The sequence below is a fragment of the Heloderma suspectum genome, chromosome 2 (genome assembly GCF_057233095.1).
Source record: "Heloderma suspectum isolate Gila_16-S chromosome 2, 16-S_ref, whole genome shotgun sequence".
In the NCBI taxonomy this organism is placed as follows: Eukaryota; Metazoa; Chordata; class Lepidosauria; order Squamata; family Helodermatidae; genus Heloderma; species Heloderma suspectum.
In genome coordinates this window covers 342,333,440-342,360,516 of record NC_139459.1, presented here as the reverse complement: position 1 = coordinate 342,360,516, position 27,077 = coordinate 342,333,440, and the positions used below count along the sequence as shown (strand labels likewise).

The 27,077-nt window shown below is 48.4% G+C and overlaps 1 protein-coding gene across 3 annotated transcripts; it reads left to right on the top strand.

Moving 5' to 3' along the window:
* The first annotated feature begins 791 nt into the window (after positions 1 to 791).
* On the top strand, positions 792 to 14,999 carry LOC146355270 (acetylcholinesterase-like). Of its 3 annotated transcripts, none has more exons than XM_084840817.1 (5): positions 792 to 807; positions 6,683 to 8,189; positions 9,926 to 10,080; positions 11,432 to 11,520; positions 13,223 to 14,998. In XM_084840817.1, the coding sequence occupies exons 1-4, from the start codon at positions 798 to 800 to the stop codon at positions 11,500 to 11,502; spliced, it is 1,743 nt and encodes a 580-aa protein (XP_084696943.1). In that variant the 5' UTR covers positions 792 to 797; the 3' UTR covers positions 11,503 to 11,520; positions 13,223 to 14,998. The 3 variants fall into 3 exon arrangements, with proteins under 3 accessions (XP_084696943.1, XP_084696945.1, XP_084696944.1); XM_084840819.1 differs by lacking the exon at positions 792 to 807 and adding an exon at positions 4,378 to 4,457 and having other exon boundaries at positions 13,228 to 14,999; XM_084840818.1 differs by lacking the exon at positions 792 to 807 and adding an exon at positions 4,378 to 4,457.
* Positions 15,000 to 27,077: the final 12,078 nt, after the last annotated feature.

Below are 27,077 nucleotides of genomic sequence, written 5' to 3'. Positions count from 1 at the left end.
CGCAGGCTCCATCTGGAAGTTACACTGTAGGAGATGGGCAGGGTTAGTGTGCATAGTCCCAGTGCCATTGCTATGTGATTTTGGTAACCAAAGTTGTAACACCAGCAGAGTCCTATAGAGAAAGACGTTGAAGGCAGCACACTGTACTCCCTCCCCGCTGCCCTTTGAACTCTGTGGACTGTCAGTGACTGTTCCCCATTTCTGTACGGCAGGGCTGGCCTTGTTACAGCTCATTAACTTTTCTGCACTTCCTGGGAGAGGCTTCTGGTTTGCGAGCCATGATTGACTCCCACCCATCTTGGACTCCTTTTCTCGTTAGAGTCGCTTGCCATGGGGCCTTATTGATCATTGTTCTGAGTTTATTGAAATCATCTAAAGAACCCATAAGCAACCATGAGTAGAGAATGATGAACGCCTGATGAATGCTTTGTGTAGAAAAGCCCGTCCAGACGAGGTGGAAGGGTGGATGCAGGGAAACCTCTTTCACTTGTCGGTAGGGTGATCAGATAGACTTCCCCCTTCAGTCAGTATTGGGATTAGTATGGGTGATGACGAGGAATTTCCATTCCTTGTAAACCGGTGCCAAATCAAGAACAGCTGATACTACTATGCAGATGGAAATTACGTTTGCAGTCCTTCCACCCTTTCCTATTACATTTACCTTTAATAGAACCCTTCTCGCTGTTTTCCAGGTTCTGACCCAATGGTTTAAGAAGGACTCTTCCATTGGTGAAGTAGCTGAAAATTAATGAGGCATCAAAAATGGTGTCTCAGGAAGGATGTTGGAGAAATCCACAATGGTACCAAGTGAGTTCAGATTTTCATGAATCCGACCTGCGGATTTCGCAGTGGGCTGGCTAATCCCCTGTTGGGGAGACTCCATAGACTTGCAGACCATTTTTCTAACTTTTTTGAATTTTGTGCAAATTTCACCATAGAAAAATATGCAGAATAAAAAAACCCAGCCAAAAATGCATAATTCCCCCATAGGCTAAAGCGTGAAAATTTGCATTTTGGGGGAATGTGTGCATTTTCGCATGTGCAAAATTACACAAATCTAGAAGCGAAAAAAATTCTGATTCCGGCAGTGGGCGAGTGATGGAACCAAAGGTGCCTGACACTCCTCAAAACACAGACGGAACGGATTTTACACCATCTGTACATCCCTATTTCTCAGTGGCATCAACATCAACTATTCATCCCTCCTAGCCTGAAGCAGAGCTGCACATGGATTCCTGCACTCCCGTTTGATTTTGTAGGGTGAGAAACATTTTTGAGGCTCTCACTTTTCATGGAAAAAAGAAGAGGGGTTTTCAAACTTTTGTCATCATTACCAACAGCTTTAAAATATGATTTAAGCTCTTGCACTACAGCATTCAAATTTCAAGCCAATAAAACAGGTCGGCAACCTTGAGAATGCCTGGAGCCTTATCATTTCTTGATCCAGTCTTGATTTTGCCATGCCATGAGCTTGACCCATGAACACAGAGTAGCAGAGCTTTTCCTCCCTTGATTATCTCTACTGGCTGAGATGACAGCCATAGACATTTTCACATATGAGGTTTCAAATGCCTAAATCAGCCTCCCCCAACCTAGTGCCCTCCAGGTGAGTTGAACTACAACACCCATCAATGGCTGAGGATGGGCATTGTAACACATCTGGAGGGCATCAAGAAAGGGAATGGTGACATATATAAGTTTGCAATGCAAATGTAAAACCAACATTGGCCAGATTCCTCACGGGTGTTATATATGCCTCTCCTCAGCATCAGCTGAATAGGAAGCAAAGGCAGATGGAAGCAGGAAACTTCTAATAAAAGGCACAATAGCACTTTGCCAGAACACACAGGACAGGCTGCCACCGCAATTATATTATACATTTTTAAAAGGTCATGTGTGAAAAATGGCCAGAGGGCTGCCAAGAAAACAGTAGAATGCAATAAGTTGCTCGCAATATCATCTGGATTTTTTATAGGAAGTATGAAGAATGGCAATTTCAGGCTACACAGATAATATTGAAGCAACCAACAAGCAGGGGAGGCTAAGTGGTGATTTACAACAAAAAGCACGAGGCAAAGGCATGGAATGTAGCAAATCACCAGGGGGGATCTCCATGGTGATGGGTTTAGTTTGCTCTCCACTTTGTTGCGTTGTTTACTGGAGTTGAATCTGCTCCGTCTGGGGACGCATGGGGCTTAAAAACCCGGATTATCCCAAAGCTAGCCTGGGGCTCTCAGCAGGTCACATGGCAGTTTGCAGATTGTTTGGGTGTCTACTGGGTGGAGTCTCGTCCATGTCATCATTTAGAGAGGCTGTTCCTTCCCTCCCACTCTCACCTTATTCTGCCCCTTCTGCTTTCTCTGGCTGGTGTGTGTGTTAGTGCCCCCACCCTCCCCATATTATGTCCGACCCTCCCCCACCCAAGTTTTTTAAAACTTGTTTTCCCTCTAAAACCACAAGAGTGCAATAGTGACAGGACTAAATTTGCAAACCCATTGAGGTGCTGGGGTGCTGGAGCCATCAGGTGGAGTAATTTTTTCCTGGGGGACTTTGCCCTCTTGTTTCCCCAATGGAAGTAGTTTTTCCCATTCCCATTGAGAAATTACAAGCACAGCAGTGACCCCTCACATTACGCAGTGGTGACGACACTCAATCACTTTAGGTAGCCTGCTTTCAGTCTTTAACATAGCCTCCCCCTTCTATGCATCTTTACTCAGAAGTAAGAAATAAATCTCGCTCCCCTGCAGTGAAAGGGTTAAAGGCTAACTGTAGTAACTTGCCCTAAAGCGCTCTTTCATTTCTCTGATGCTCTCTTAAATTGCTATTGTGTTGTTGTGCTTCTTTGATGTTCTGTATTTTCTCTGTTACGTAAAATCCCTTCTCCGCTTTATCACAGTAACTTCTCATTGCAAGCAGGGAGAAGGAGAAAGGGGGAGGGGTTGGAAGCAATAGGCAAAAGTGCACACATAGGGAAAAATAGGGTGGGAAACAAGCCTCACTCATTGGTCTCCCCACCTTTTTTTACTCTATGTCCACCCACCCCATACCCCACTTGTAAATAACTCCACTCCCCCTCCAGACAGCTGTGGTTGGTGAAACTGGAGCACTTCCTTCAGGTTCATGATGTAGCAGCAATGCGCTATTTTGATGTTGCACTTTTACACAGGATTGAGTTAAGAGGATTTTTTTTAAAGGTAGAAGCTGCTGAGCAGAGCACACCTAGACTTTTGATGGGATAGCTGCCAGAGGTTAGTGTTAGGCAAGGCAAAGTAAATACCATGAGGTAGCTCAGAACTGCTGAACGGCCAGCTGCAAAATGGTGGAAATATCGGGAAACACAGGAAGGGGAAACCCTGGGAGAACACCCCTTGACCGGGGTCAGTGAGGTCATGGCCAGGTAAAAGACACAACCCTGGGAGGGCTATCATGCCGAAGTAAATGCAGAGGGTTGGTACACACCGCAACAGAAGCGCAGACAAGCCAAATTAAGGAAAAGAATCCGACTAAAAGTAGTCTCAGAAAAAACAGTTTTTCTGTGAAAATCTTGGTGATGGCTGTGGGATGGCTAATATGTCATGTGCCCTGAATGACCTCCAAATGCAGCTAACTCACAGCAAATTCCCTGTGGAGACACCCCCCCCCCCGCACCCCCCAGGAGAGAAACAGTTCTCAGAAGTGCCTGAATTTATTAAAGCTTGGCATATTTCAGACACAAGTTTCATTCCTTCTCAGACATTCGGCAACCTGCAAAATTAAACTCCTTATTTCTCTCATTGATTCCATAGTGAAATTACATGCTATCTCTGCCCTGTAGGAGTTCCCTTTGCTGCTTTGAATATTAGGGAAGGACCCCTGAGGAGCCAGATGTCTCCGCTCACTGCTTGGTTGATCCTGCATAGAATTCAGTCAAAGGATCGTGGCCGGCCAATCGGGAAAAGGCCCGCTGAGGTCTGAGAAAACCCTAGGTGCTGCCAGTCAGAAAGACAGTACTGGGCTGGATGGAACAATGCTCTGATACCGTATAAGGCAGCTTCGCATATTCACTACTCCCCAGTCTTGTCTGTTTTTAGTTCCTTTGAAACCCAGGCTGCTATCATCAGCATTTTGGGAAGCTTCTCATTCAAGACTGCATGGATGCATTCCAGTGATTGGAATGCAATTCCAATCACTGGAATGGCTCTCCACAGCAAATCCAGTGAAGGCTCTCCACAGCAAATCCTGTGTTTTTTTTCCACCTCTTTGGCCCCTAATGTGGACTTAGAGCTTGCCAATACACAGAAGTCTCCCCCCACTGCATGGTCAGAGTCCGCATGGGGTCATTGCTCTATCCAGTAGTGCATACATATATACAGTTGCTCTCCCTGGTTACTTGGAAGTGTTGCAGGGGGCATGTCAGTTACCTCTGCATTTGCCTTTGCCCTTTGGGATCTCTACTGAGGAGTTGGCCCATCAAGGAGGTGAGTCTCTACAATCCAGAAAATACACTTGCTTTTGACGATGGATAAGGGATCTTTGGGACAGGGATGGGAAATCTGGGGTCAAGAATTCATATAAGGAACCTGATGCCTAGTACCTGGTCTTCCTGGCCAATAGACCCCATCCTACACCTGCTCTGCCTCTAAGATGTCCAGAGAAAAGCTCAGGTGGTTTAGCTGCCCTATCCTACAGCGGAAAAAGTGCTTTAGATCTGTACAGGAGCCTGAAGATGTACACCTATTAGTTACTTCCTCCCCAGCTCACAGCTGAATCTTCTACACTTCCCTGGATTCAGCTTCCAGACAGACAGACATATAGACAAAGAGAGAAAAGATACGGATGTTGGGTGTGACACAGCCCCCCCCCCCAAATGACAGATGTTCAATGGCACTGATTATCTGCCTTTGCTCTGGGGTTCAGGTATGAGATTAAACCTGCAATCCTGAAGCTGGACAGCCATCTGTCAGGGACGCCATTGAGCAGGGGGTTGGACTCAATGGTCTTATAGGCCCCTTCCAACCCTACTACTCTATGATTCTATGATTCCTTTAGCCACTTCTCTGGTAGTAGGGGGTATTAAAGTCAGTGAGATGCCTGAGTAGACATACATTGGATTGCAGTGTTAAGTTGAAATCCTAAACACACAATGTAATTTACTAGGGAGTAAGTTACATTTAGTACAGTGGAACTGACTTCCAAGTCAACATGCATAGGATTGCGTTGAATTAACAAGTGAAACCCATCCCAAATTGTTGTTATTGTTGTCATTTACACTACTGGTAATTTGGTTGAGTTCTTGTAGCATCATCTGTTGCCCCTAGGGTAGCATTCCTTCAGGAGGACAATCTGTTAGCTGCTGAGAGCGGAGACTGTGTACATTTCAGAGAGCAAATCTTTTTGAAGGGTGATGACAAAAATTAAGAAACTGTTGAGGTATTTCTAGTGTTGGGGAGAGGCGGTTTCATAAAGGTTTGCAACCAGCATTTCCTCAACACATTGTAGGAATTCTCAGCCTCTTCCTTTTTTTTTTATTTGACAAATTAAGAATGTGGAACAACACAAGTATTGGAAAAAGGAATTCATCCTGGGTTTCAGTAATTACATCTGACATACTATCCAGTAGGTGGCGATGATATTTGCATTACCACATTTCCCATACCTGAGCTGGGAAGAACAGAGCAGTGCAGATTAGGTTCTGGGAAGATGGCGATTTCCCTGCAATGGAGGAAGTATTCTGTTGAAATAGATATTTGCATCTCTGCAGCAATGGAGTAAGAACTGCCCATTTCTTGCAGAATAAGCACAGATTACAAAATTCAATTAAATTCTGGACAGGTGACAAATAAGATGTTGCTAAATATCAAGCCAGAACAATTTGTCCGGTATTGCCCAGCCTGAGTGACAGAGCCTGTGCCTATGTGACATGTTTAGCACCAATAATTTAAAGGGTTTCACATAGAGATTTCCTTCAGACTTGCTCCTTGGGGTCTGAAGCTAGGACCTTAAACAGAAAAGGTATGTCCCTGATGTATGTCTATTTTGCTTAACCTGTCCGGTTTTTACAGAATTTATGCTGCTGTATAATTTTTGTGGATGGATTCTTATGGGTAATTTTGCGATTTTAAAATGATAGTATTAATATTTATTATTCTGATAATGTGACCATCCTTTAGAAAGCTCGGAGTGGCTTACCAGGGGCTCCCTCACCAGGGCTCTTCCAGGTAATTCTGTTCGTACCTTATCAGGTAGAACTGGGAATAAGTTATAAAATGTGTAGGGTGGAGCATCAAGGCTATGTAAAATCACTGAAATTGGAGCACTGTGTAAGGGATATTGCTAGCAAAGCTAAGTGGAAACATCCCGTGCCCTCATTCCTGGAATTCCTATAACAAAGGGACCTGGTTTGAAAGGATCACTCCCCAAAGGGAAGTCCAAGGAGTTGCTGAATGCCAGAGACTAGGGTGTTGGATGAGGAACCACCACAGCATGTTTGCTAAAGGGACCCAAACTCATTGAGTTGAGTTGTCCTGGTGGAGCTTTAAAGATATATCACAGAGCAGTGCTACACCTGAAGAGGGCATCAGCCAACCAGAGATAGTGTCCTGACCAAAAACAGTCATTCCACTGTGACAAGCAGTCAGAGGTTAGCATGGAAGTAGCCCATCTTGTATTTATTCTAACATCCTTTAGGACTTTCTTCCTCTAGCTTCTGCAATGCCTGGTTTCCAGCTCTCTTCAGTCTCATGCGTCTCCTTCCTCCTCCTCCTGCTCCTGTTTTCACTGACCTCCAATGCTGCCTCTGAAGATGATGCCGTGGTGGTCACCAGCCATGGTCCAATCAAGGGCAAGCTTCTCCTGGCTGGCTCTGGCTCTGTGACTGCCTATCTGGGCATCCCTTATGCTGAGCCCCCCATGGGTAAATTGCGTTTCCAGAAGCCCCTTCCACATCAGCCATGGAGTCAAGTCTTGGAGGCCACCAGCTTTGGCAATGCATGCCCCCAGTTTGTTTTTTTGGACTTCCCTGAGGCAGACATATGGGCTGCCAATCGACCACTCTCAGAAGATTGTCTCTTTCTCAACGTCTGGGTGCCCCATCCACGGCCTTCTTCACCAGCTCCTGTCCTTGTCTGGATACATGGAGGATCAGGATTTCTCACTGGCACAACTTCCCTGGACTTGTACAATGGGGCTTCCTTAGCTGGTTATGAGAATGTCATTGTGGCCTCCATAAATTATCGCCTGGGGGCTCTGGGCTTCCTTTCATTACCACCAGCTGCCCCAGGAAACATGGGCCTCTTGGACCAACAGCTGGCACTGAAGTGGGTTAAAGACAATGCAGCTGCCTTCGGTGGAGATCCTACTCAGGTGACCATTTTTGGCCAGAATGCTGGGGCTTCCTCCGTGGGTTTCCATCTCTTTTCACCAAGTAGCCAGCCCCTGTTTGCCAGAGCTGTGCTTCAGAGTGGAATTCCCAATGTTTCTTGGGCTTGGAGGAGTCCTGCTGAGGCCAAGCAGAGAGCCATTCATTTGAGCCAGCTGCTGGGCTGTCCAGAAGGCGATGATACTGCTGTAGTGAGCTGCCTACAGGAAAAAGATGCCAAGGAATTTCCTCAGCATGAGTTTTCCATCGTTGAAAAACATCTTCTAGACATTCCCTCCTTACCAACCACAGATGGGGAGTTTTTGCCTGACGAGCCACAGAAGCTTCTGGAGGCTGGGCGCATTCAGCTTAAACCAGTTCTCATTGGTGTCACCTCCGATGAAGCATCTCTCTTTGTGCCATATCTTTTTCCTGGCACCAATGACAGCCTACTCACTTGGGAACAACTTCTGGAAGGAATAAGAGTGTTGGCGCCAAAGGCAACTGAAGATGTTCAGGCTGTGGCGCTGAAGTACACTGAAGAAGCCAGTGGTCCAGGACGGTACCGTTGGGCCATGTCGCAGGCTTTTAGTGATTACTTAGTGGTATGCCCAGTAGCTGAATTTGCTGCAAAGGTCAGAGAAGCTGGGAGTCCTGTGTACTTCTACTCCTTCAGACATCACACCTCTGGCTCCATTTGGCCTGAGTGGGCTGGGGCACCTCATGGTACTGAGGTACCTTATGTGTTTGGGACCCTTGAGTCAGCGGTGGGCGTCAACCAAACATACACGGAGGCCGAGGCTGCGCTGAGCCGTAGGGTGATGCGGTACTGGGCGGAGTTCTCCAGAACTGGGTAAGGCACTAATTTTTCCTTTTATACCACCTGCTTTATGTAAGCATAGGGGTTTATGCAGAAGGAAGGCCCCTTCCATTCAATAGACATAACAACATGCACAATATTAACTTCTCTGAGAACAATCTCCAGAATAGAAATGAACCCCCTTTCCCTTGCAAAAGGCATCAGTGATGACATTTCAATTATTATGATTAAAGGCAGTGTCCTGGTTTACACGTCATAAACAACCCACAGTTCCTTATCTATGTGTTGGTTTGAACAAAGAGAAGCAAACGAGCATGTTATCTCCTGAACGTTCACCTTTTCCTGCTGTGCTAAACAACCAAGGGACACTCTGTCCCGGGATAGTTTAGCATGATGTGTGAACTCGGAATTGTCAGTTGTGGGGGGACAAAAAACCCAACCTTGGAACCAAGATCCATGGTATTTGTCCACCAACAACCCACAATTACAGGTTCACATATCACACTCGCTTGCTCCCAAACAACCTATAGTTTGTTTAACTCTGGGTTGTTGTGTCATCCAAACTGGGCCAATATGTGGCTTCCATCAGTTTCATGATTTCACCCACGTTCTGCAGCATGTTCCCGACAGAGGTTTTGACCTAGAGATGAACCAGCAGAAGAGATTCTGGCAGTTTACTGCTCTGTTGTGCAAGGAGTCTAGCAGAAGGCATCGTCTGATCTTCTGCAAGAGATGGTGCAAAAACGTGTACTAGAATAAATGTGTCCATGTCCTGAGGCCTTGTACAACACCTTGTGCAGGAGATGGTGCAACTGGTTGTGCAAACACAGACATATCTCTGGATTTTGGTTCTCTTGGTTTCAAGAAGGATGTTGTACTGTAAGAATACAAGCCCTACAGCATGTGGAACAGGCCTTCCGCTTGCAGAAGAGCACCTCTGATCCTGCCCACAGTTTACAAGATCTAGGGCCAGATCTCTAGAAAAGCCAGAAGATTCATCCTTGCCTGGCCCTGTGCCTTTCCCAGAACTTGTTATCCAAGAACCAGCAGGTGAACCTTTCTTCACCGTGGCAATGACCATGATCATCATCTAATATTTGTCCATGAAGTACCCATTAAACGTACAGGTGCCGGTGCCGGTAACAAAACATGCTGTCCAACCCTATACATGTTCATGGGGCTCGCTCCCAGGTAGGTGTGTCTAGGATTGCGGGCATGGCGAGCCTATTAAGAGTTCGGAGGAGAAAAGAGACACAAAGCACAAATACAGTAGCATTTGTAAATTCACTTTCATGTACTCAGATTTAAATATGCCCATTAGTTAATCCATTGGGATGAACAAGAGAAAGTGATGGTGACCACTTGGCAAAGAAGCGCTATGCAGGCTCATGTGGCTTTGTCTCTCTTGGCCTTCAGGAGACATGTTTAAGATGTTTCATTCTGTTCCCTGGGGCTTGCTCTCTAGTAAGTGTGGTTAGGATAGGATTGCAGCCTGTCACTTTCATGTTTTTAAGGCTGCAAAGCCATACCAACTTAGCTGGGAGGCAGTTCCATTGAACTGAATGGAACTTATGTTTGAGTAGACATGCTGGCTGTAGAATGCTGGGAGTTGTAGGAGTCTTCCCTGTCTAATCATGCATAGGATTGCGCCCTTAAGCATGCAGTGTGGTGGGATGTACACATTAAAATTAAAACAGAGAAATAGTAAACTGAGTTTCTTGCAGCATTTATGTGCAACCCCACTCATATTTTCTTTACTTTCTCCACAGGAATCCAACAGGGTCTGGAGCCAATGAGGTAGAGTGGCCACTCTATAATGCCACACAGCAGAATGTCTTCTACCTTAGCACTCAGCCATCTGAAGTTACACAGATATCACCTCGTCGGCACTGTGACTTCTTGAAAAAGCATTTGACAAAGCCAAGTGAGTTCAGCTCTTTGTCTTACAGAGAGTGTGTTTGTGAGTCCTGAATTAGATTTTTCTAATTACTGGTTTGTATTGGAACCAACACCTCCTAGATCTGAAAGATTTTAGCTTGTTTCGCGCATACACCTGATTTCTGAGCAGTCAGACTGTTGTGTATGTTCCATGTGCAACAGGCGGTATGTCTGACCCCATCCCCGAAATACGTTCAGCAATGAAGGCACTTCCTTTTCCTTTGGGGTATCATGGAGTGCAAAATACTGTTCAATATATGTGAGCCATCTCTTCATGAGGTTGTTTTCTGTCCTCCTCATATACCTCCCCATCTCTCCTAATGGAGGCCTAGGTTTATGCCTAGACTTTATAACGAGCCCTCTAGGCCTACCAGTATTCAACCAGCTTGGAGCATCTCTACACCAGCCTAAAATCCCACATTTAAAACAGGGCTTTCTGCTTCTGTTTTAAATGCAGGATTGCGACGGACTCCCTGTACATGCGCTTCCTTAACCCTCCTTTCCCCCTTATCTGAGTCTTCCATATGTTTCATTATACAGCCACTAGATGGTGCTGTGGTCTAGCTCCTCTTATTGTGGGTTCTCCTCTTCATGAGGGAACTGAAGCGGAACTGAAGCGCTGTAATTTGATAGCTCATTATCTCCGATTTCTTTAAAAATGGAATAAAGGTCATTTAGTGTGGGAGACACCCTGGTGGTTGATGACATCATCTAACGTCATCAGTGGATGTCATCAATGGACCCACAAACCTCTGTGAGTAACCAATCTCAGTAGCAGGATAAAAGCTCTGTGTGAAGAAGCCGTCAGTCTCTCTTACACTTCCTGGCTCCTTTTCCAATAGCTCTTAATTCAGTCACAGAAGCACAGCAAGAGTGTGAGTTAATCCCATCCTTGTTGCCACTGTTAGCTTTGTGTGGCACTTTCCCCAGAAAACGTCTCCTCCTCTGGGCAAATTAATCCTGCACACCATGTTCTTTGTGGCTTTCCCTCTGGCCCAAATGCCAGTCAGTCTCCAGTAACGTCATTTGAAGAGAGCTGAACCCGGAGTAAACGTTTTCACCCATGGAGTTCTCAGTGTTCAGAAAATTGGGGCATGCATAAAAATACAGTATTGCTACCAAATAGTAAAGAGAATGAGTAACAAGGAAATGTCATGTTCTGTGGATTGATAGGTTCTTTGAACGGTTATGTTCATTATAGTATTGAATATAGTATTGAGTATATATAGTATTGAGGACTTAGTCCTCAAAATCCACCTTCCAGATTTAAATTTGACGCTTGTTATTTAGTTGTAATGAGGAAAGCCATTTAAATGCTTTCTTCCTTCCTTCCACAGAGAAATCTGGAGAGGATTCTGTTTCACCAGGCAAGGAGGAAGATGGGGAGAAGGAATCCAGTATTCAGTAGTGGGAATCCCAAGAAAAGGTCAGTAGATCTGCAGAAGGCTTGTTAGAACTGCGGGGGAGGGGGGGAGGCTGATGCTCAGCCCATAAGGATGATAAAGAGGCAGAAACAAATTATAGAAAGACTGAAAGGATGGATAGAGTATGCTTTAATTACAACTCCTCCTGTTTTGACCCTGCTCTTGGTTTGCACAGCCCACACCTAAAACTGTTTCCTGGTGCAACCCGTGCTGTAGATCCAGATCTTTTAAACATACACCTGGGCACCTCTCCAAAGAGCACCCTTATCATGGTCTCCCTTTAGTGCCTACAATTTCATAGCCTTCCAGATCAAAACTGCCTGGTTATCATATGGAAAAAGGAAGCAAGCCAGTGTGAATCCTGGTGTATGGTGAGAACAATGAAGCTATCTGTGAAGTAATACTATTTATTTATTTATTTATTGCATTTATATCCCGCCTTTTTTTCCTCTTGCAAGGAACCCAAGGTGGCTTACATTATCCCCCCCCCCCATTTTATCCTCACAACAACAACCCTGTGAGGTAGGTTGGGCTGAGAATCTGTGACTGGCCCAAAATCATCCAGTGAGCTTCCATGGCTGAGTTGAGACTAGAACCCGGATCTCCCAGCTCCCAGTCCAACACTGTAGCCACTACACAATTAATTAATTAATTAATTAATTACATTTCATGCCTTGCACCCTACTGCTAAGCGGTGAAAAGTTTCGTGGGTTCCAGCCCTTACCCTGGATTCAGTTTCCTTCGAAGGTCACTGGAGTCATATGGCGTTTCTGTGATTTAAGTTTTATTTACACATACATGCAGGATGAGCCTAAGATGTCTACAACAGATTCTTGCGCCCCACAGATGTCTCAGGGAAACCATAGTACCATAGGATTTCCTGCAGAGAGCAAAGTTGGCTCTTTGGTTCCTTTTCAGATCCAGTTCTACCAGACACTGGCCTCCTCTTACACACGCAGACCTCAGCCACCCTCCCCTTTTCTAGTGGGAGGAAGAGAGATGAGCCGTCTCTGCCCCATCACTTATGTCTTCTTGGGCTCCTCTAGCTCCCATTGAAACACATCACAGGAATGTTACCAACTATCAACCATCCTTTGTCAGGTATTAAAGTTATTGCTTCCAGGGACCCACACTGCTAGCAGTATTGCAGAAATCTTAAGAGGCAAGACATAAAGAGTTGGAAGAGATACCGAATCTCTTTGCAGTCAGATGCACTGAAGGGTAAAGGATACCTGAAAGATCATTCAGACCAACCCGATCCCCATAACAGTACTAAGTGACGGCGGCCACTGCGGGATACAGTGTAAGGCCTTCATCAAAAAGTACAGTCGCCGTGGGAGGTCCCCTAGCAAGTATTCCTACCTACTGGCACTCCGTTAGGTGTGGGTTAGGTTTGGAAGTTGCACTACCATGTTTTCGCCTCATTGTGTGGAGTGGGAACAGTCCATGTTGGGGCCAAAGGTCAGTGTGCCCATGGCAGAGACAATCTCTGCAGCATTAGGTTGAAATGCATAGAAAATGGCTTCCACGTACGTAGCCTCCACGTGCAGCAGAAGCCTATAGAAATAATATTTCTATTATTATGTGATTAGAATATTATTATTCTATTATGTGGCTTCCACATAAGGTTGCAATGTATGAAAGGCATCCAAATTTAAAAAAGCAACATTATTATGTATCTCATTTCTTTACTGCTCCCTCAAGAACAGGTCAAGATATTTCAGAGAAGCTGGGGAAGAAAATGAGAAGCAATTCTTTAGAAACACCCATGCTCAGTGATGAGGATCCATTGCCTGTGTAGACATTGCTTACTGTGAACTTGGCACACTATTTCTGCTTCATTGACTACGCTAAAGCCTTTGATTGTGTGGATCACAACAAACTGTGGCAAATTCTTAAAGTGATGGGAGTACCAGACCACCTTACCTGTCTCCTGAGAAACCTGTACGAGGGTCAAGAAGCAACAGTAAGAACCAGACATGGAACAACCGATTGGTTCAAAATTGGGAAAGGAGTACGACAAGGCTGCATATTGTCACCCTGCTTATTTAACTTATATGCAGAGTACATCATGAGAAATGCCGGGCTGGATGAATCAGAGGTCGGAATTAAGATTGCTGGGAGAATTATCAACAACCTCCGATATGCAGACGATACCACCCTAATGGCAGAAAACGAAGAAGATCTAAAGAGCCTCTTGTTGAGGGTGAAAGAGGAGAGTGCAAAAGCTGGTTTGAAACTCAACATTAAAAAAACGAAGATCATGGCATCTGGCCCCATCACTTCCTGGCATATAGAAGGGGAAGAAATGGAAGCAGTGACAGATTTTACTTTCTTGGGCTCCAAGATCACCGCAGACGGTGACTGTAGCCATGAAATTAAAAGACGCTTGCTCCTTGGGAGGAAAGCTATGGCCAACCTAGACAGCATAGTAAGAAGCAGAGACATCACCTTGCCGACAAAGGTCCGTCTAATCAAAGCTATGGTTTTCTCAGTAGTAATGTATGGCTGTGAGAGCTGGACTATAAGGAAGGCTGAGCGCCGAAGAATTGATGCTTTCGAACTGTGGTGCTGGAGAAGACTCTTACGAGTCCCCTGGACTGCAAGGAGGTCAAATCAGTCCATCCTAAAGGAAATCAACCCTGAGTGCTCATTGGAAGGACAGATACTGAAGCTGAAGCTCCAATATTTTGGCCACCTAATGCGAAGAGAAAACTCCCTGGAAAAGACCCTGATGCTGGGAAAGACTGAAGGCCAAAGGAGAAGGGGACGGCAGAGGATGAGATGGCTAGATAGCATCACGGATGCAATGAATATGAACTTGAGCACGCTCCGGGAGAGAGCGCAGGACAGGAAGGCCTGGCGTGCTATGGTCCATGGGGTCACGAAGAGTCGGACACGACTGAACGACTGAACAACAACAATTAAAATCCACATTGGGTGTTGTTGTTGTTTTTGGCCTATGAGCTCGTGATCTTTGCAGTTACACCCGCAGTAAAGTAACAATTTAGACATGTAGACGGGATGATCTGATAGACATTGTGTACTTGGACTTCCAAAAGGCTTTTGACAGAGTTCGTCACCAACGACTCCTGAGCAGACTCAGCAGTCATGGAATAAGAGGAGAGGTCCTCTTATGGATCAGTAGCTGGTTAAAGAAGAGAAACAGAAAGCAGAAAGCAGCCATACATGGTAAATTCTTCCAAAGGAGGGCAGTAAATAGTGGGATCCCACAGGGATCTGTATTGGGACCAATGCTTTTCAACTTATTCACTAATGATCTGGAATTAGGAGTGAGCAATGAAGTGGCCCAGTTTATGGATGACACCAAATTATTTAGGGTGGTTAAAACAAAAAGGGATTGTGAGGAGCTCCAAAAGGATCAAGCTGGGAGAATGGGCATCCAAATGGCAAATGTGGTTCAGTGTAAATAAGTGTAAACTGATGCACGTTGCGGCCAAAAATCCCAACTTCAAGTATAACGTGTGTATGTGTGTGTTTGTGGGGGGGGGGGATCTTCACAACAACAGAACGAGAAGCACATTGGAGGATTACCCAGATTTTCTAGGGAGGTACGAAAGTGACTTACCTGTTCGCGGATTATGTTTATGGGGGGGGGGAGGTGTTCCGTCCCTCCCCTTGGAATCCTCGACGGGGGGGGAGGCACTCTGTTCCTCCCCCCCAGAACCCTCGAACGGCCGGCTGTGCTCCGCGCAGCTCCGCGGAGCAGCCGGCCAGGCCCAGCCAGGCCAGAGCCATCCGCAGCCAGATTTCCGGCCGCAGAGGGCTCTGGGTAAAAAAGCACAAAAAACCCCGCGTACGCAAATGGCAGCTTTTTTTTTTTTTTAAACCCACCCTAGGCTATGTAAAGATTTACATAGCCTATCATGTCTTTTTTTTTTTTTAAACCCACCCAGCCATGATAGGCTATGTAAATCTTTACGTAGCCTATCACGTCTTTTTTTAAAAAATTTTTTTACCAAGACTGGAAATGGCGGCGGTGGCAGCCGGTCGGAAGACCAGCCGCCGCAGCCGCCGCTGCCCGGAAGATCCACCCCAGGTAAGTCTCGTCCCGGGGGGGATCCGCAGGGGGGCGGGGGGGTGGCAGGCCGTTCCGACACAGATTTCGGGGGGCCGAATGCACTGGCATTTGGCCTCACCGAGCTCCGTGGCGGAATTCTCTGCCATCTCTAAGATTTTCATGGAATCAGCTTTGATCCATCAGGAACTCATGAAGCAAGATAAGCCAAGTGTTCTGTACCTTTAAAAACTGAATTCAGGGGTCACACAGCACTTGAAAGGAACATAGTTTTGGGGGGGGGGAGTAGAACTGAACAACCAATGAGAGAGGCTTGTTTCCTGTCCCTGTCCAGGCTCCCCCCTTCTACTACGTTTTTATGAATGGAGAGCAACTAATTTTCCCCATGTGTGCAGATTTCCCTGAAGAAGCCAAAATCCCCAGTTCTTGAGTGCAGCTTATGAAGGCTCCCCCTGAGAGCTTCCCCCACCGCAATTTTGCTGCATTCCAGTAATCTGCTACAGAGTTATTGCTCTCACCCCTTTTTTCCCCATGTGTGCACTTTTGTCTATTGCTTCCAACCTTGCCCCCTTTCTCCCTTTCTCCTTCTCCCTGCTTGCAATGAGAAGCTCCTGTAAACCTGAAAGATCATTACTGTGATCAAATGATAAAGCGGAGAAGGGACTTTACATGACGACAGAGACATGACTTTACATCAGAGAAACTACAGAACATCAAAGAAGCACAGCATCGCAATAGTGATTTAAGACAGCATTGGAGAAGTGAAAGAGCACTTTAGGGCAAGTTACTAAGGTTAGCCTTGAACCCCTTCACTGCAGGGAAGCGAGATTTATTTCTTACTTCTGGGTAAACATGACCAGAAGGGGGGATATGTTAAAGATTAAAAGAAGGCTACCTAAGGTAAATGAGTGTCCCCACTACTGTGGTATTGTGAGGGGTCACTGCAGCGCTCCTGGGGATTTTCTCAATGGGAAAACTATTTCCACTGGGGAAACAAGAGGGAATGGGGGCGTCCCACCCCCTTGACCACGTCACTGCCAGGTTACAGAGACACACCCAGGATTTAATGGGGGGGGGGGAACATGGCACACTGTGATAAAACCGCCAGGGAGCTGCTTTTAAAAAAGCCAGAGTAAAAGGATTTCCAGAAAATGCGGCTTTTCAAGAGGGAAACATTACGTTAAGATTGGTGGCAACGTTATCTGCCATGCAGGAACTTAAACTGCTCTAACTTTGCACCAAACCGCTTGTGAAGACAGCTGTAATGGGATCTGAGCTAGCAGTAGGGATGTACGAAAGTTCCGCCATGGATCTCAGGGAGGCCGAATGCCAGCGCATTCGGTCCCCCGAAATCGGTGGCGGAACGGCCCGCCCCCCCCGGGACTTACCTTGGGCGGGATCTTCCTGGCGGCGGCGGTGGCGGTTCAGCGGCGGCGGCCGGTCTTCCGACACGCTGCCGCCGCCGCCATTTCCAGGTAAAAAAAAAGTAAAAAAAAAGTGATAGGCTACGTAAAGATTTACGTAGCGTATCACGGCTAGATTTTAAAAAAACACTGTGATAGGCTACGTAAATATTTACGTAGCCTATCACGGCTGACTGCAGGGATGCAAACAGCGGCAGCTATGGCCGCCACCATTTGCGTCCCTGCTAGCCAGCGGCCAGATGTCCGGCTGCTGGCGGAGCTGGCTGACGGCTCCGCAGAATTGCTGCGGAGCACAGCCAGCCAGCTAGGATTCCGGGGGGGGGGGGGAACGGAGCGCCTCCCCCCCTGGCAAGGATTCTGGGGGGAGGGACGGAACACCTCCCCCCGCACCATCAGCATAATCCCCGAAAGGTAAGTGATTTTCGTACATCCCTAGCTAGCAGTGACCAAGCAAGAAAGAGATCTTGGGGTTGTGGTGGACAGCTTGATGAAAATGTCAACCCAGTGTGTGGCCACTGTAAAAAGGCAGATTCCGTGTTCGGCATAATTAAGAATAAAACTGCCAATAACCTACTGCCCTTATACAATCTATAGTGTGACCACACCTGGAATACTGTGAACAGTTCTGGTCCCCACACCTAAAAAAAAAAAAAAGATATTGCAGAGCTGGAAAAAGTGCAGAACAGGACAAGTAAAATTATCAGGGGGCTGGAGCATCTCCCCTGTGAGGGAAGGTTACAACAGCTGGGATTGTTTAACTTGCAAAAAAGGAGGGTAAGGGGAGACATGATAGAGGTGTACAAAATTATGCATGGTGTGGAGAATGTGGACAGGGAGACATTGTTCTCCCTCTCTCAAAATACTAGAACCTGAGTTCATCCCATGAAACTGATTGGCGGGAGATTTGAGACAGATAAAAGGAAATGGAACTGGTGTATAGCAGGGGTCCCCAACCTTCTTGGACCTGTGGGCACATATAGGAATTTGAGAAACTGCTGTGGTTACTACCAAACAATGGCCCTCATAGATAATGTGGCTAGTCACAGAATGGCTTCTGTTGGGGCCTGGCTAGGCAAAAGAGGTGTGTGGGTGTGGGGGTGAGGAGAGGAAAACTAGTGAGGCTAAAGGCGGGGAGGAAGGGCAAAATAGCAAGGCTAAGGGATAGCGGGGAGAGAAAGAGCGAGGCGAGAGCATAGGGAGCGGAGAGACGGAGAGAGAGCAAAGGAGAAAAGTCAGTGTGGATGGAAGAAGATTGGGTGGGGGCAACAAGCAACTCTTTCCTTCCCCTTCTCCTTGCTGAACAGCTGATCACTGGCAGGCTCAGGAACAGGAATGAGAACCCGGCATCCTAACATTTTTCAAGGTTTTTCATTAAAAATACATTTTTGAAGGGGGCAGGGATTTGTGGGCGCACGCTGGGGAACCCTGGCGTACAGGATTGCTCAGCCTGATTGGCAGGCTGAGTGCTTAATGCCAACTTCTGCACTGGTGCGTTATGATCGCAGGACATTCTCAGTCCACCTGCTTCAGACAGGAGACCCAGCAGCCGTTACACTTCACAGCCTTATCACATGCTTGCAACCTGCTCAGTGACAGAAGGAGAGCTTAGAAGCCAGGGGGGCTGATAAGCAGGTGGCAGCAGTTCTGAAAACGTCCTTGCTAACTGCGTGTTCCCCCCTGGGCGGGAGGGAACAAACTGAAATTCATGCTGCTGTAACTGCACTGCCCCAGCTCTGTATTGCATTACAGCACAGGAAATGTATGTGTCTGCACTGTGGGTGGAGAGATCAAGGATGTGCTAGCCAGACCTGCTGTAGCTGGATCCTGTTGTTTTCCGGGCCAAATTCAAGGTGTTGGCTTTGACCTTTAATAACCTATATGGCTCTGGCCCAGACTATCTTAAGGAGCGCCTCCAGCAGCCCCAGATAGGCCGCTTAACAAGATCAGCCTCGGATGGCCTTCTCTCTGTCCCATCAGCCAGGACAGCTAGACTGGTGGGGACGAGGGAGAGGGACTTTTCTGTGGTGGCCCCCACTCTGTGCAACTCCCTCCCTAGGGAACTCCGCCATGACCCCTCTTGAATGAGCTTCCGTCGTGCATTAAAAACGTGGTTGTTCAGGCAGGCATTTGGGGTGGGTTAGGGTATTTTAGAAAATGTTTTTATTGCAGAATGTTATTGTTACTGTTTTATTATACGTTGTACATCGCCCAGAGTGGCTGGGTGACCAGCCAGATGGGCAATTAATGAATTTAATAATAAATAATAAATAAAAAATAAATCCTAGCAGTCTGAGAGGAACTAGCGGAGCCTTTCCTTTGGGCGGGAGGCTTCCTTTTCTTTCGGCATAGCCAGCGAAGGAGCATGCGGTTCAGAAGACCTGGGTGCTTGCCAGGCCTCTCCCCTTTTTATCCAGCACCCACCCCAAATTTCCCACTGGACCCAGCCCTCATTTGTGACACCCAACCCAACCCCAAATGTCGCACAGCACCCAACCCTCCTTGTTTCCGGTGGACTGTGAGTTATTCTTTCTTTGTTGTTCCACTGAAAGAGACTGTTCACTAAAGACTTGTTTGCTGGATTTAGAGAGAGGCTTGCGTTAAACTGGTGAAAAGTGTCTGTATGCAGGGCATGTAGGCATGGAGACGGCACAGTGATATCAATGAGGAATTCCAGAAATTCCAGGGAGTGGAAGACAATCCATGTTTCTGGCTCAACCGCCCAAATGCCTGTTGGAATAAAATGGCCTTTCCATGGAATGGTGCAAGAGCATTGGCAAGGGGGCAAGCTCGTCTCTGTAGGCCGCAGAGGATGGCCACGGAAGGCCCTCTCCCGCAATAGGGTGCAGAAAGAGGCATTCCGGCAGTGATCCTTAGAAGGACATAAGAAGAGCCACGCTGGATCAAACTAAAGGTCCACTAGTGGTTTTATTCTTAGTTCTTATCCTAATGGTGCCTAACGTGGAGTTTGCCTTTCTTACAGCAGCCGCGCACCGGGTTGACATTTTCATTGAGCTGTCCCCCACAGCCCCAAGATCTCTTCCTCGGTCAGGTTCCGCTTAGTGTCACACGTTGAAGAACTCAGATTTTCCTTTGCACAGAACTGCCCCTCTTTGTTCACATTTCAGGTGTTGGAGAGCATGGCTATGGGCGCCTCCCCTGGAGCAGGGTTGGGGAGCCGCTCTCAGCCTGAGGGCCGAATTCCATTTCAGAGGAGCTCTCTGGGGCCACATTCCAGTGTTGGGCAGGGCTGAAGGCAAAACGGTTGGGGCCAAACTACCAGCGTATTTTCGTTTGAAGCTCTTACTGCCAGTCATTAAGCTTTAGGAGAAGCATTTCAACCTTTTAGAAAAGGGGAAAAAACTGTGCCAAAGCTAGGAAGCCCCAAACGGTTGGGGGAAAGGGGGTGGAGGCTTGGCTATCTGGGAAACTCCAGCAGGCTGGATTGGGTCCACAGGCAGGCCCTATTTGGCCCACGGGCCTGAGGTTCAACACCCCTGCCCTAGAGGCAGCTGCATCTCAGTCCGGGCTTATTTTCTAAAATAAAGGGCAGGGGTTCTCGTTGGAAAAACTTTACCAGGTTCACAGGTAGTTGAGATAGGCATTTGAGCGTCCCACTAAGTCTGACAGGTGGGTTAGGCGGATGTGAGCCAGACTTCTCCAGCCCATTATTATAGGCAAGGCAATGCACCCCACCGGTTCTCTTTGCAGGGCTAAACTCTGCCCCTTTTGCCCCTGCTGCATCTGTCGGCTCAAACAAAACTCCATGGTGTATTTTGACGAACACTCTCTGTGCTCAGTAGTAGGAGCATGATACTGGGGCACTTAATCCTATGTTAAGATTAAGCTAATATTAATATTAGCTTAATCTAAATCTTAATATTAAGATGGGTTGCAGTTAAACCTCAAAAAAACCAAGATTATGGCAACCAGCTTGATTGATAACTGGCAAATAGAGGGAGAAAACGTGGAGGCAGTGACAGACCTTGTCTTTCTAGGCGCAAAGATTACTGCAGACGCTGACTGCAGCCAGGAAATCAGAAGATGTTTACTTCTTGGGAGGACAGCAATGACAAATCTGGATAAAACAGTGAAGAGCAGAGACATCACACTGACAACAAAAGTCCGCATAGTTCAAGCAATGGTATTCCCCGTAGTAACCGATGGCTGCGAGAACTGGACCATAAAGAAGGTTGAGCGAAGGAAGAGAGATACTTTTGAACTGTGGTGCTGGAGGAAAATTCTGAGAGTGCCTTGGACTGCAAGAAGATCAAACCAGTCCATAGTCCAGGAAATAAAGCCAGACTGCTCCCTTGAGGGAAGGATATTAAAGGCAAAACTGAAGTACTTTGGCCACATCATGAGAAGACAGGATACCCTGGAGAAGATGCTGATGCTAGGGAAAGTGGAAGGCAAAAGGAAGAGGGGCCGACCAAGGGCAAGATGGATGAATGATATTCTGGAGGTGATGGACTCGACCTTGGGGGAGCTGGGGGTGGCGACGGTCGACAGGAAGCTCTGGCGTGGGCTTGTCCATGAAGTCACGAAGAGTCAGAAGCGACTGAACGAATAAACAACAAAAATACAATCATTGCAAGCTGAGTCAGTGAACTGCACTTCATCGGGATGTTCCAGACTAAACTGTGATTTGGTTGAGAATACAGAACTGTATTATGGAGACAGGAGGTGAGTCTGTACACCCCTCCCCCCTCCTTGAAATCCAAAAGGTGGAGGGCCAAGCTAGTGATGGGATGGTGGGAGATCTGTGACTGGATCTCCTGTAGAGTTTTTAAAGGCTTCTGTGGGAAGGAGTCATTAATCCTCCCCCTGGAGTTCCCAGTCTGAATACTCCCCCAGGCCAGGAGATACTATTTTGTACTTTTATTTTTGCTCCATGGGGCAAATAGCAGCTCTGAGGAGGGGAGCTCTGTCCCCCAGTGCTATGGCCTTCTTGCAAATTGGAGTCCCCAGTGGCTCCATCTAGCCTTAAAAAGCAGCCCATAGGAGAGATCTTAACCGGCCATCTTGTCTAGTTTGCCCTTCAGACATGCTCCCCATAACCTTCAAGAACAGTAGTTAAGGGGTCTGCCAGAAAAGGTGAGGGGGCTCGGATGTCCCTATAATCCAAGCAGTGTTGTTCGTTAAAACCCCACCAAAACAAGCCCTGTCGAAGACACCCTTGCTTGCAGACCTGTATTTAAGGTCTAGGGAGAATCCCTCCCCTGTTCCCTTGGAACCCCGGGGCACAGCCGATTGAGTGCGCGCCAACCGGGCACTATGCTCCTCTCGGTGCCCTCCATCTCGCGCCACTCTCTGCGTCTGCGTCGCGCATCCACTAAGTCTGCTATCTCTGCTCGGTCACTCCCTGGACTGCTAACTAAACTAGGAATGCTGGTGGGAGGAATCTCCGTCAGCTGTTGGTCCTGGGAAAGAGGAGCGCGCTCCTCTCCCAGGAGCGACTGCTCTTCCTCAGCATCAGAACTACTCTGGGATTCTATGGGCTCAGTGTCCACCCTGACATCATCCCCGCTCCCATGAGGCCCCCCTCGTGCTCCTCCCCTGGGACCCCAGGTTTGTGGGGGTACAGCTGGTGGAAGCGCCTCAGCAGCAACGGAGCATGCACATTTTTCGCAGGATCCCAGGATCGCTCATCAGGTCTGTCCCAAGAATGAGGCACTGCAACTGCCGCCAGGCCCTGAGGGGGAAGAATCAGAGGGGGGGATTTCCCTCACCCCCTGGCTGGAGGTCAGGCTTATGAGAAAGAGCATCTGCTTGTAGGTTGTCTGAGGCCTTCACATGGCAAATCTTAAGGTGGAACCGAGAAAAAAAAAGCGACCACCTAATCTGCCGCTGGTTTAAGGCACGGGCTGTCTGAAGATGTTCAAGGTTGCGATGGTCGGTTCTAACTTCGACTGGGTGTTGTGCCCCCTCCAGGAGATGACGCCAGGTCTCCAAAGTGGACTTGATGGCCAACAGTTCCTTCTCCCAGATGGTATAATTCCTCTCAGACATGGTCAGTTTCCGGGAGTGGTAGGCGCAGGGTTGCAGCCTGCCGCCCTCCCGATGAGGCTGAAAGAGCACCGCCCCCACCGCGAAGTCAGAGGCATCAGTTTGCACTACAAAAGGCTTCCTCGGGTTGGGATGTAACAGGATCAGCTCAGAACTGAAAAGCCTCTTAAGTTCATCGAAAGCCTGTTGGGCTGATGCTGTCCAATGAAAAGGAGATTTCTTGCCCTTAAGGAGGTCCGTGAGAGGAGAAGTGAGCCGAGCAAAACTGGGCAGGAACTTTCTGTAAAAATTAGCAAACCCCAGAAAACATTGCAAGTCCTTCTTGGTGGACGGAGCCTGCCAGGAGAGGACAGCCTGGACCTTTGCAAGATCCATCCTGATACCGTCAGGCGAAATAATGTAGCCAAGAAAGTCCAAAGAGGTTAGGTCAAACGCACATTTCTCCAGCTTGACATAAAGATGGTTCTCGTGGAGGCGCTGGAATACGGCAGAGACATGGCGTTGATGGGCCTCGGAGTCCTCAGAAAATATAAGTAAATCATCGAGATACACAATGAGGAAAGTGTCCAAATAGTCCCTGAAGATGGCATTCATAAAACGCGAAAAAGTGGGAGGAGCGCAGGTTAACCCCAAAGGCATTACTAGGTATTCATACGCTCCATACCGGGTCCCGAAACAGGTCTTCCACTCATCCCCCTCCCGGATGCGAATGAGATTATATGCGTTACGCAGGTCCAACTTTGTGAAAATCTTGGCTCGCCCCAGGCGCTCCAGCATCTCTGGTATGAGGGGTAGGGGGTACTTGTCAGGGATGGAGACGGAATTTAGATTTCTGAAATCGTGCACCGGCCTGAGTTCTCCAGATCTCTTGGCCACAAAGAAGGTAGGAGCACAGGCGGGGGAGGAGGAGGGGCGAATGAAACCGCGTTTGAGATTTGTGTCCAAAAACTCCCGCAGAGCTCAAAGTTCCAGCTCCGACATCGGATACAGCCGGCCAGCGGGGATGGTCGCCCCCGGAATGAGGTTAATGGCACAGTCAAAAGGGCGGTGGGGGGGAAGCCGGTCAGCCTCTTTCTTGTCAAACACATCCCGAAAAGCTGCATACTTCTCTGGGAGGATGACAGTAGCTGAAGGACTGCCAGAAGCAGACAAGGAGGGGGAGGAAAGGGTTAAGGCCTGGGCTGGGACTGGTGCCTCCTCCGGGAGGCAATGCTCCCGGCAGTAGGGAGACACAAACTCCACTTGCTGAACTCCCCAAGAAATCTGAGGGTTGTGCTTAGAGAGCCAGGAAATACCCAGCACGATTGGGCATAAGGGAACCTTGGCTAAGTGAAACTGAATCTGCTCAACGTGGGACTGGGTGCGCATAGCGAGCGGAACTGTAATCTGGGTCACCGCGCCCGAAGAGAGAGGATGCCCATCAATGGTCTCCACTGCCAAGGGGGCAGGAAGGGGCAGGGTAGGAATCTTGTGGAATAGGGTGAAGGACTCATCCATGAAACTGGTCGTTGCCCCCGAGTCCACTAAAGCCAGGGCCTCCACCCCTCCCCCTCCGAGAGGAGCGGAGGTGAACATGCAACAACAGATGGGAGGGTGGGGGGGGTTGGGGAAAGCACCCACCCAGTGGGGAACTGACCCCCACAACTGAGGCCCCCAACAACCCTGGGGGGCAGCCTAGTCAGGCCTGGGGATGAGGAGGAGGGGGAAGGAAAGGAGGAGGAGGAGGAGGGGGAGGCAGCGGAGCAGTGGATGTCACTCGGCAGGTCTTGGCGAAATGCCCCAGCTTTCCACATCGAAAACATTGGCGCTCAGCACGGCAGCGCTTAAACTCCTCTGGCGGCAGCGAGGCTCGAGTAGCTCCCAGCTGTATCGGGGTCTCCTCTGCCCCCAGCGTCGGAGCGGGGGGTGGGGGAGGAGGCAGGAAATGTGGGGGAATGGGAGGAGGGAAATACCGGCCCCTGGCTCCCCACCAGGTCTGCTGGCGCCCCTCCAGTCGACTATCTATCTGAAGGCAGGTCTGGATGAGCTCCTCCAAAGTAGGCGGGCTGGGCGTGTGCGCCAACTCATCCAAAATCTCATCGTTCAAACCATCCAAAAACTGAGCCAGTAGCGCGGCATCATTCCACTGTAAATCCTGCATCAGCAAGCGAAAGGAAGTCGTGTAGCTGGAAACTGAGTCTTTACCCTGCCAGAGGTGGCGAATCTCCTGAGAAGCCGTCTGCATGTGCAGGGGGTCACCGAAAAAACGTGCCATGGCTGTCATGAAACCTTGATAGTCCCCGAGCAGGGGGTCATTAGCGAGAAGAAGTCCCGAAGCCCATTTAGCTGCCATGCCTGACAGTAGGTTAATGACGAAACCCACACGAACCTGTTCCGTCTGGAAATCCTCAGGTCGAAGGCGCATGTACAGCTCTGATTGGGCCCCGAAAATCTGAAAAAGTCCTTTCTCACCAGAAGACTTCTCTGGCAACGCCACCGGGCATTTACGGCGTGGGGGAAGCAGAGGTGGGGGGGGTTGAAACATAGCCTGTAGATCTTGCATGGCCGCCGTCAGTTGAGCCATCTGATCACGGAGCAACTGGTTCTCTTGCAGCAGAGCTTGCAGCGCTGGGTCCCCAGCACCCTCCATAAGGCAATCGGAGAGAGAGAGAGAGGAGAGAAAGAAAAAAAAAAGAGGGACGGGGACCAAGCTGTCAAGGGCTCCTTGGAGGGCTCTCTCAGTCTAACCCAGTAGCCAAGTCCAGACACAGACAAAGGGATTCTTTTCAAAGCTTTATTCTTCTTTTACAACTTAACAACTCTACGGGTAGCAACTAGATCTGAGCAGCAGCATCCCTATGCCCTAAGTTGGAACAGTTGGTCCCCGTTTGAAAGGCAATTACTGGCAGACCCCTGTATTTAAGGACTAGAATCCCTCCCCTTTTCCCTTGGATCCCTGGGGCGCAGCCGATTGAGTGTGCGCCAACTGGGCACTACGCTCCTCTCGGTGCCCTCCATCTCACGCCACTCTCTGCGTCTGCGTCGCGCATCCACTAAGTCTGCTATCTCTGCTCGGTCACTCCCTGGACTGCTAACTAAACTAGGAATGTGGGTGGGAGGAATCTCCGTCAGCTGTTGGTCCTGGGAAAGAGGAGTGCGCTCCTCTCCCAGGAGCGACTGCTCTTCCTCAGCATCAGAACTACTCTGGGATTCTATGGGCTCAGTGTCCACCCTGACAGTCTGTGGCAAACCGGTTTTGTGGGATCGGTTCCAGCTTCTTCCTTCTGATCTGTAAGGCTGACCACCTGCTTACTTGATCCTTGCCCATCTTGGCTCATTATGGGCTGCAGAGAGAGATTGGGTGAGGGAATCAGGGCGGTGGTGAACGCCTCCCTTGAGGAGGGAGTGATGCCACCAGCCCTCAAGGAAGCAGTGATAAGACCACTCTTAAAGAAGCCCTCCTTGGATCCCCAAGTTCTGAACAACTTTCACCCAGTCTCGAATCTGCCATTTTGGGGCAAGGTGATTGAGTGGGTGGTGGTTATGCAGTTGAGGGCACACTTGGAAGAAGCTGATTATCTAGATCCATTTCAGTCGGGCTTCAGGCCTGGGCATGGGACAGAAACGGCCTTGGTTGCCTTGGTGGATGATATGAGGAGGGCTGTGGATAGGGGTGAATGCTCCTTCCTTGTTCTCCTTGACCTCTCAGTGGCTTTTGATACCATTGACCACAGTATCCTCCTGGACCGCCTGGAGGGGTTGGGCATTGGAGACACCGTATTGCGGTGGTTCTGGTCCTTCCTCTCTGGGAGGCACCAGAGGGTAGCACTGGGAGAGGAGGTTTCGGACCCATGGCCGCTCACTTGTGGGGTGCCACAGGGTTCCATCCTCTCCCCGATGCTATTTAACATCTATGTGAAGCCGCTGCGGGCTATCATCAGGAGGTTTGGGGTGCGGTGCCACCAATATGCGGATGACATGCAGCTCTACTTCTCGTTCAAATCTTCACCAAGGTTGGCCGTACTCCCAGCTGTCCATGGAGGCTCAGGTGTCAGCTGTGAGCTGGACAGCGCTGTACCAACTCCATCTGATATGGCGGCTGCGCCCCTTC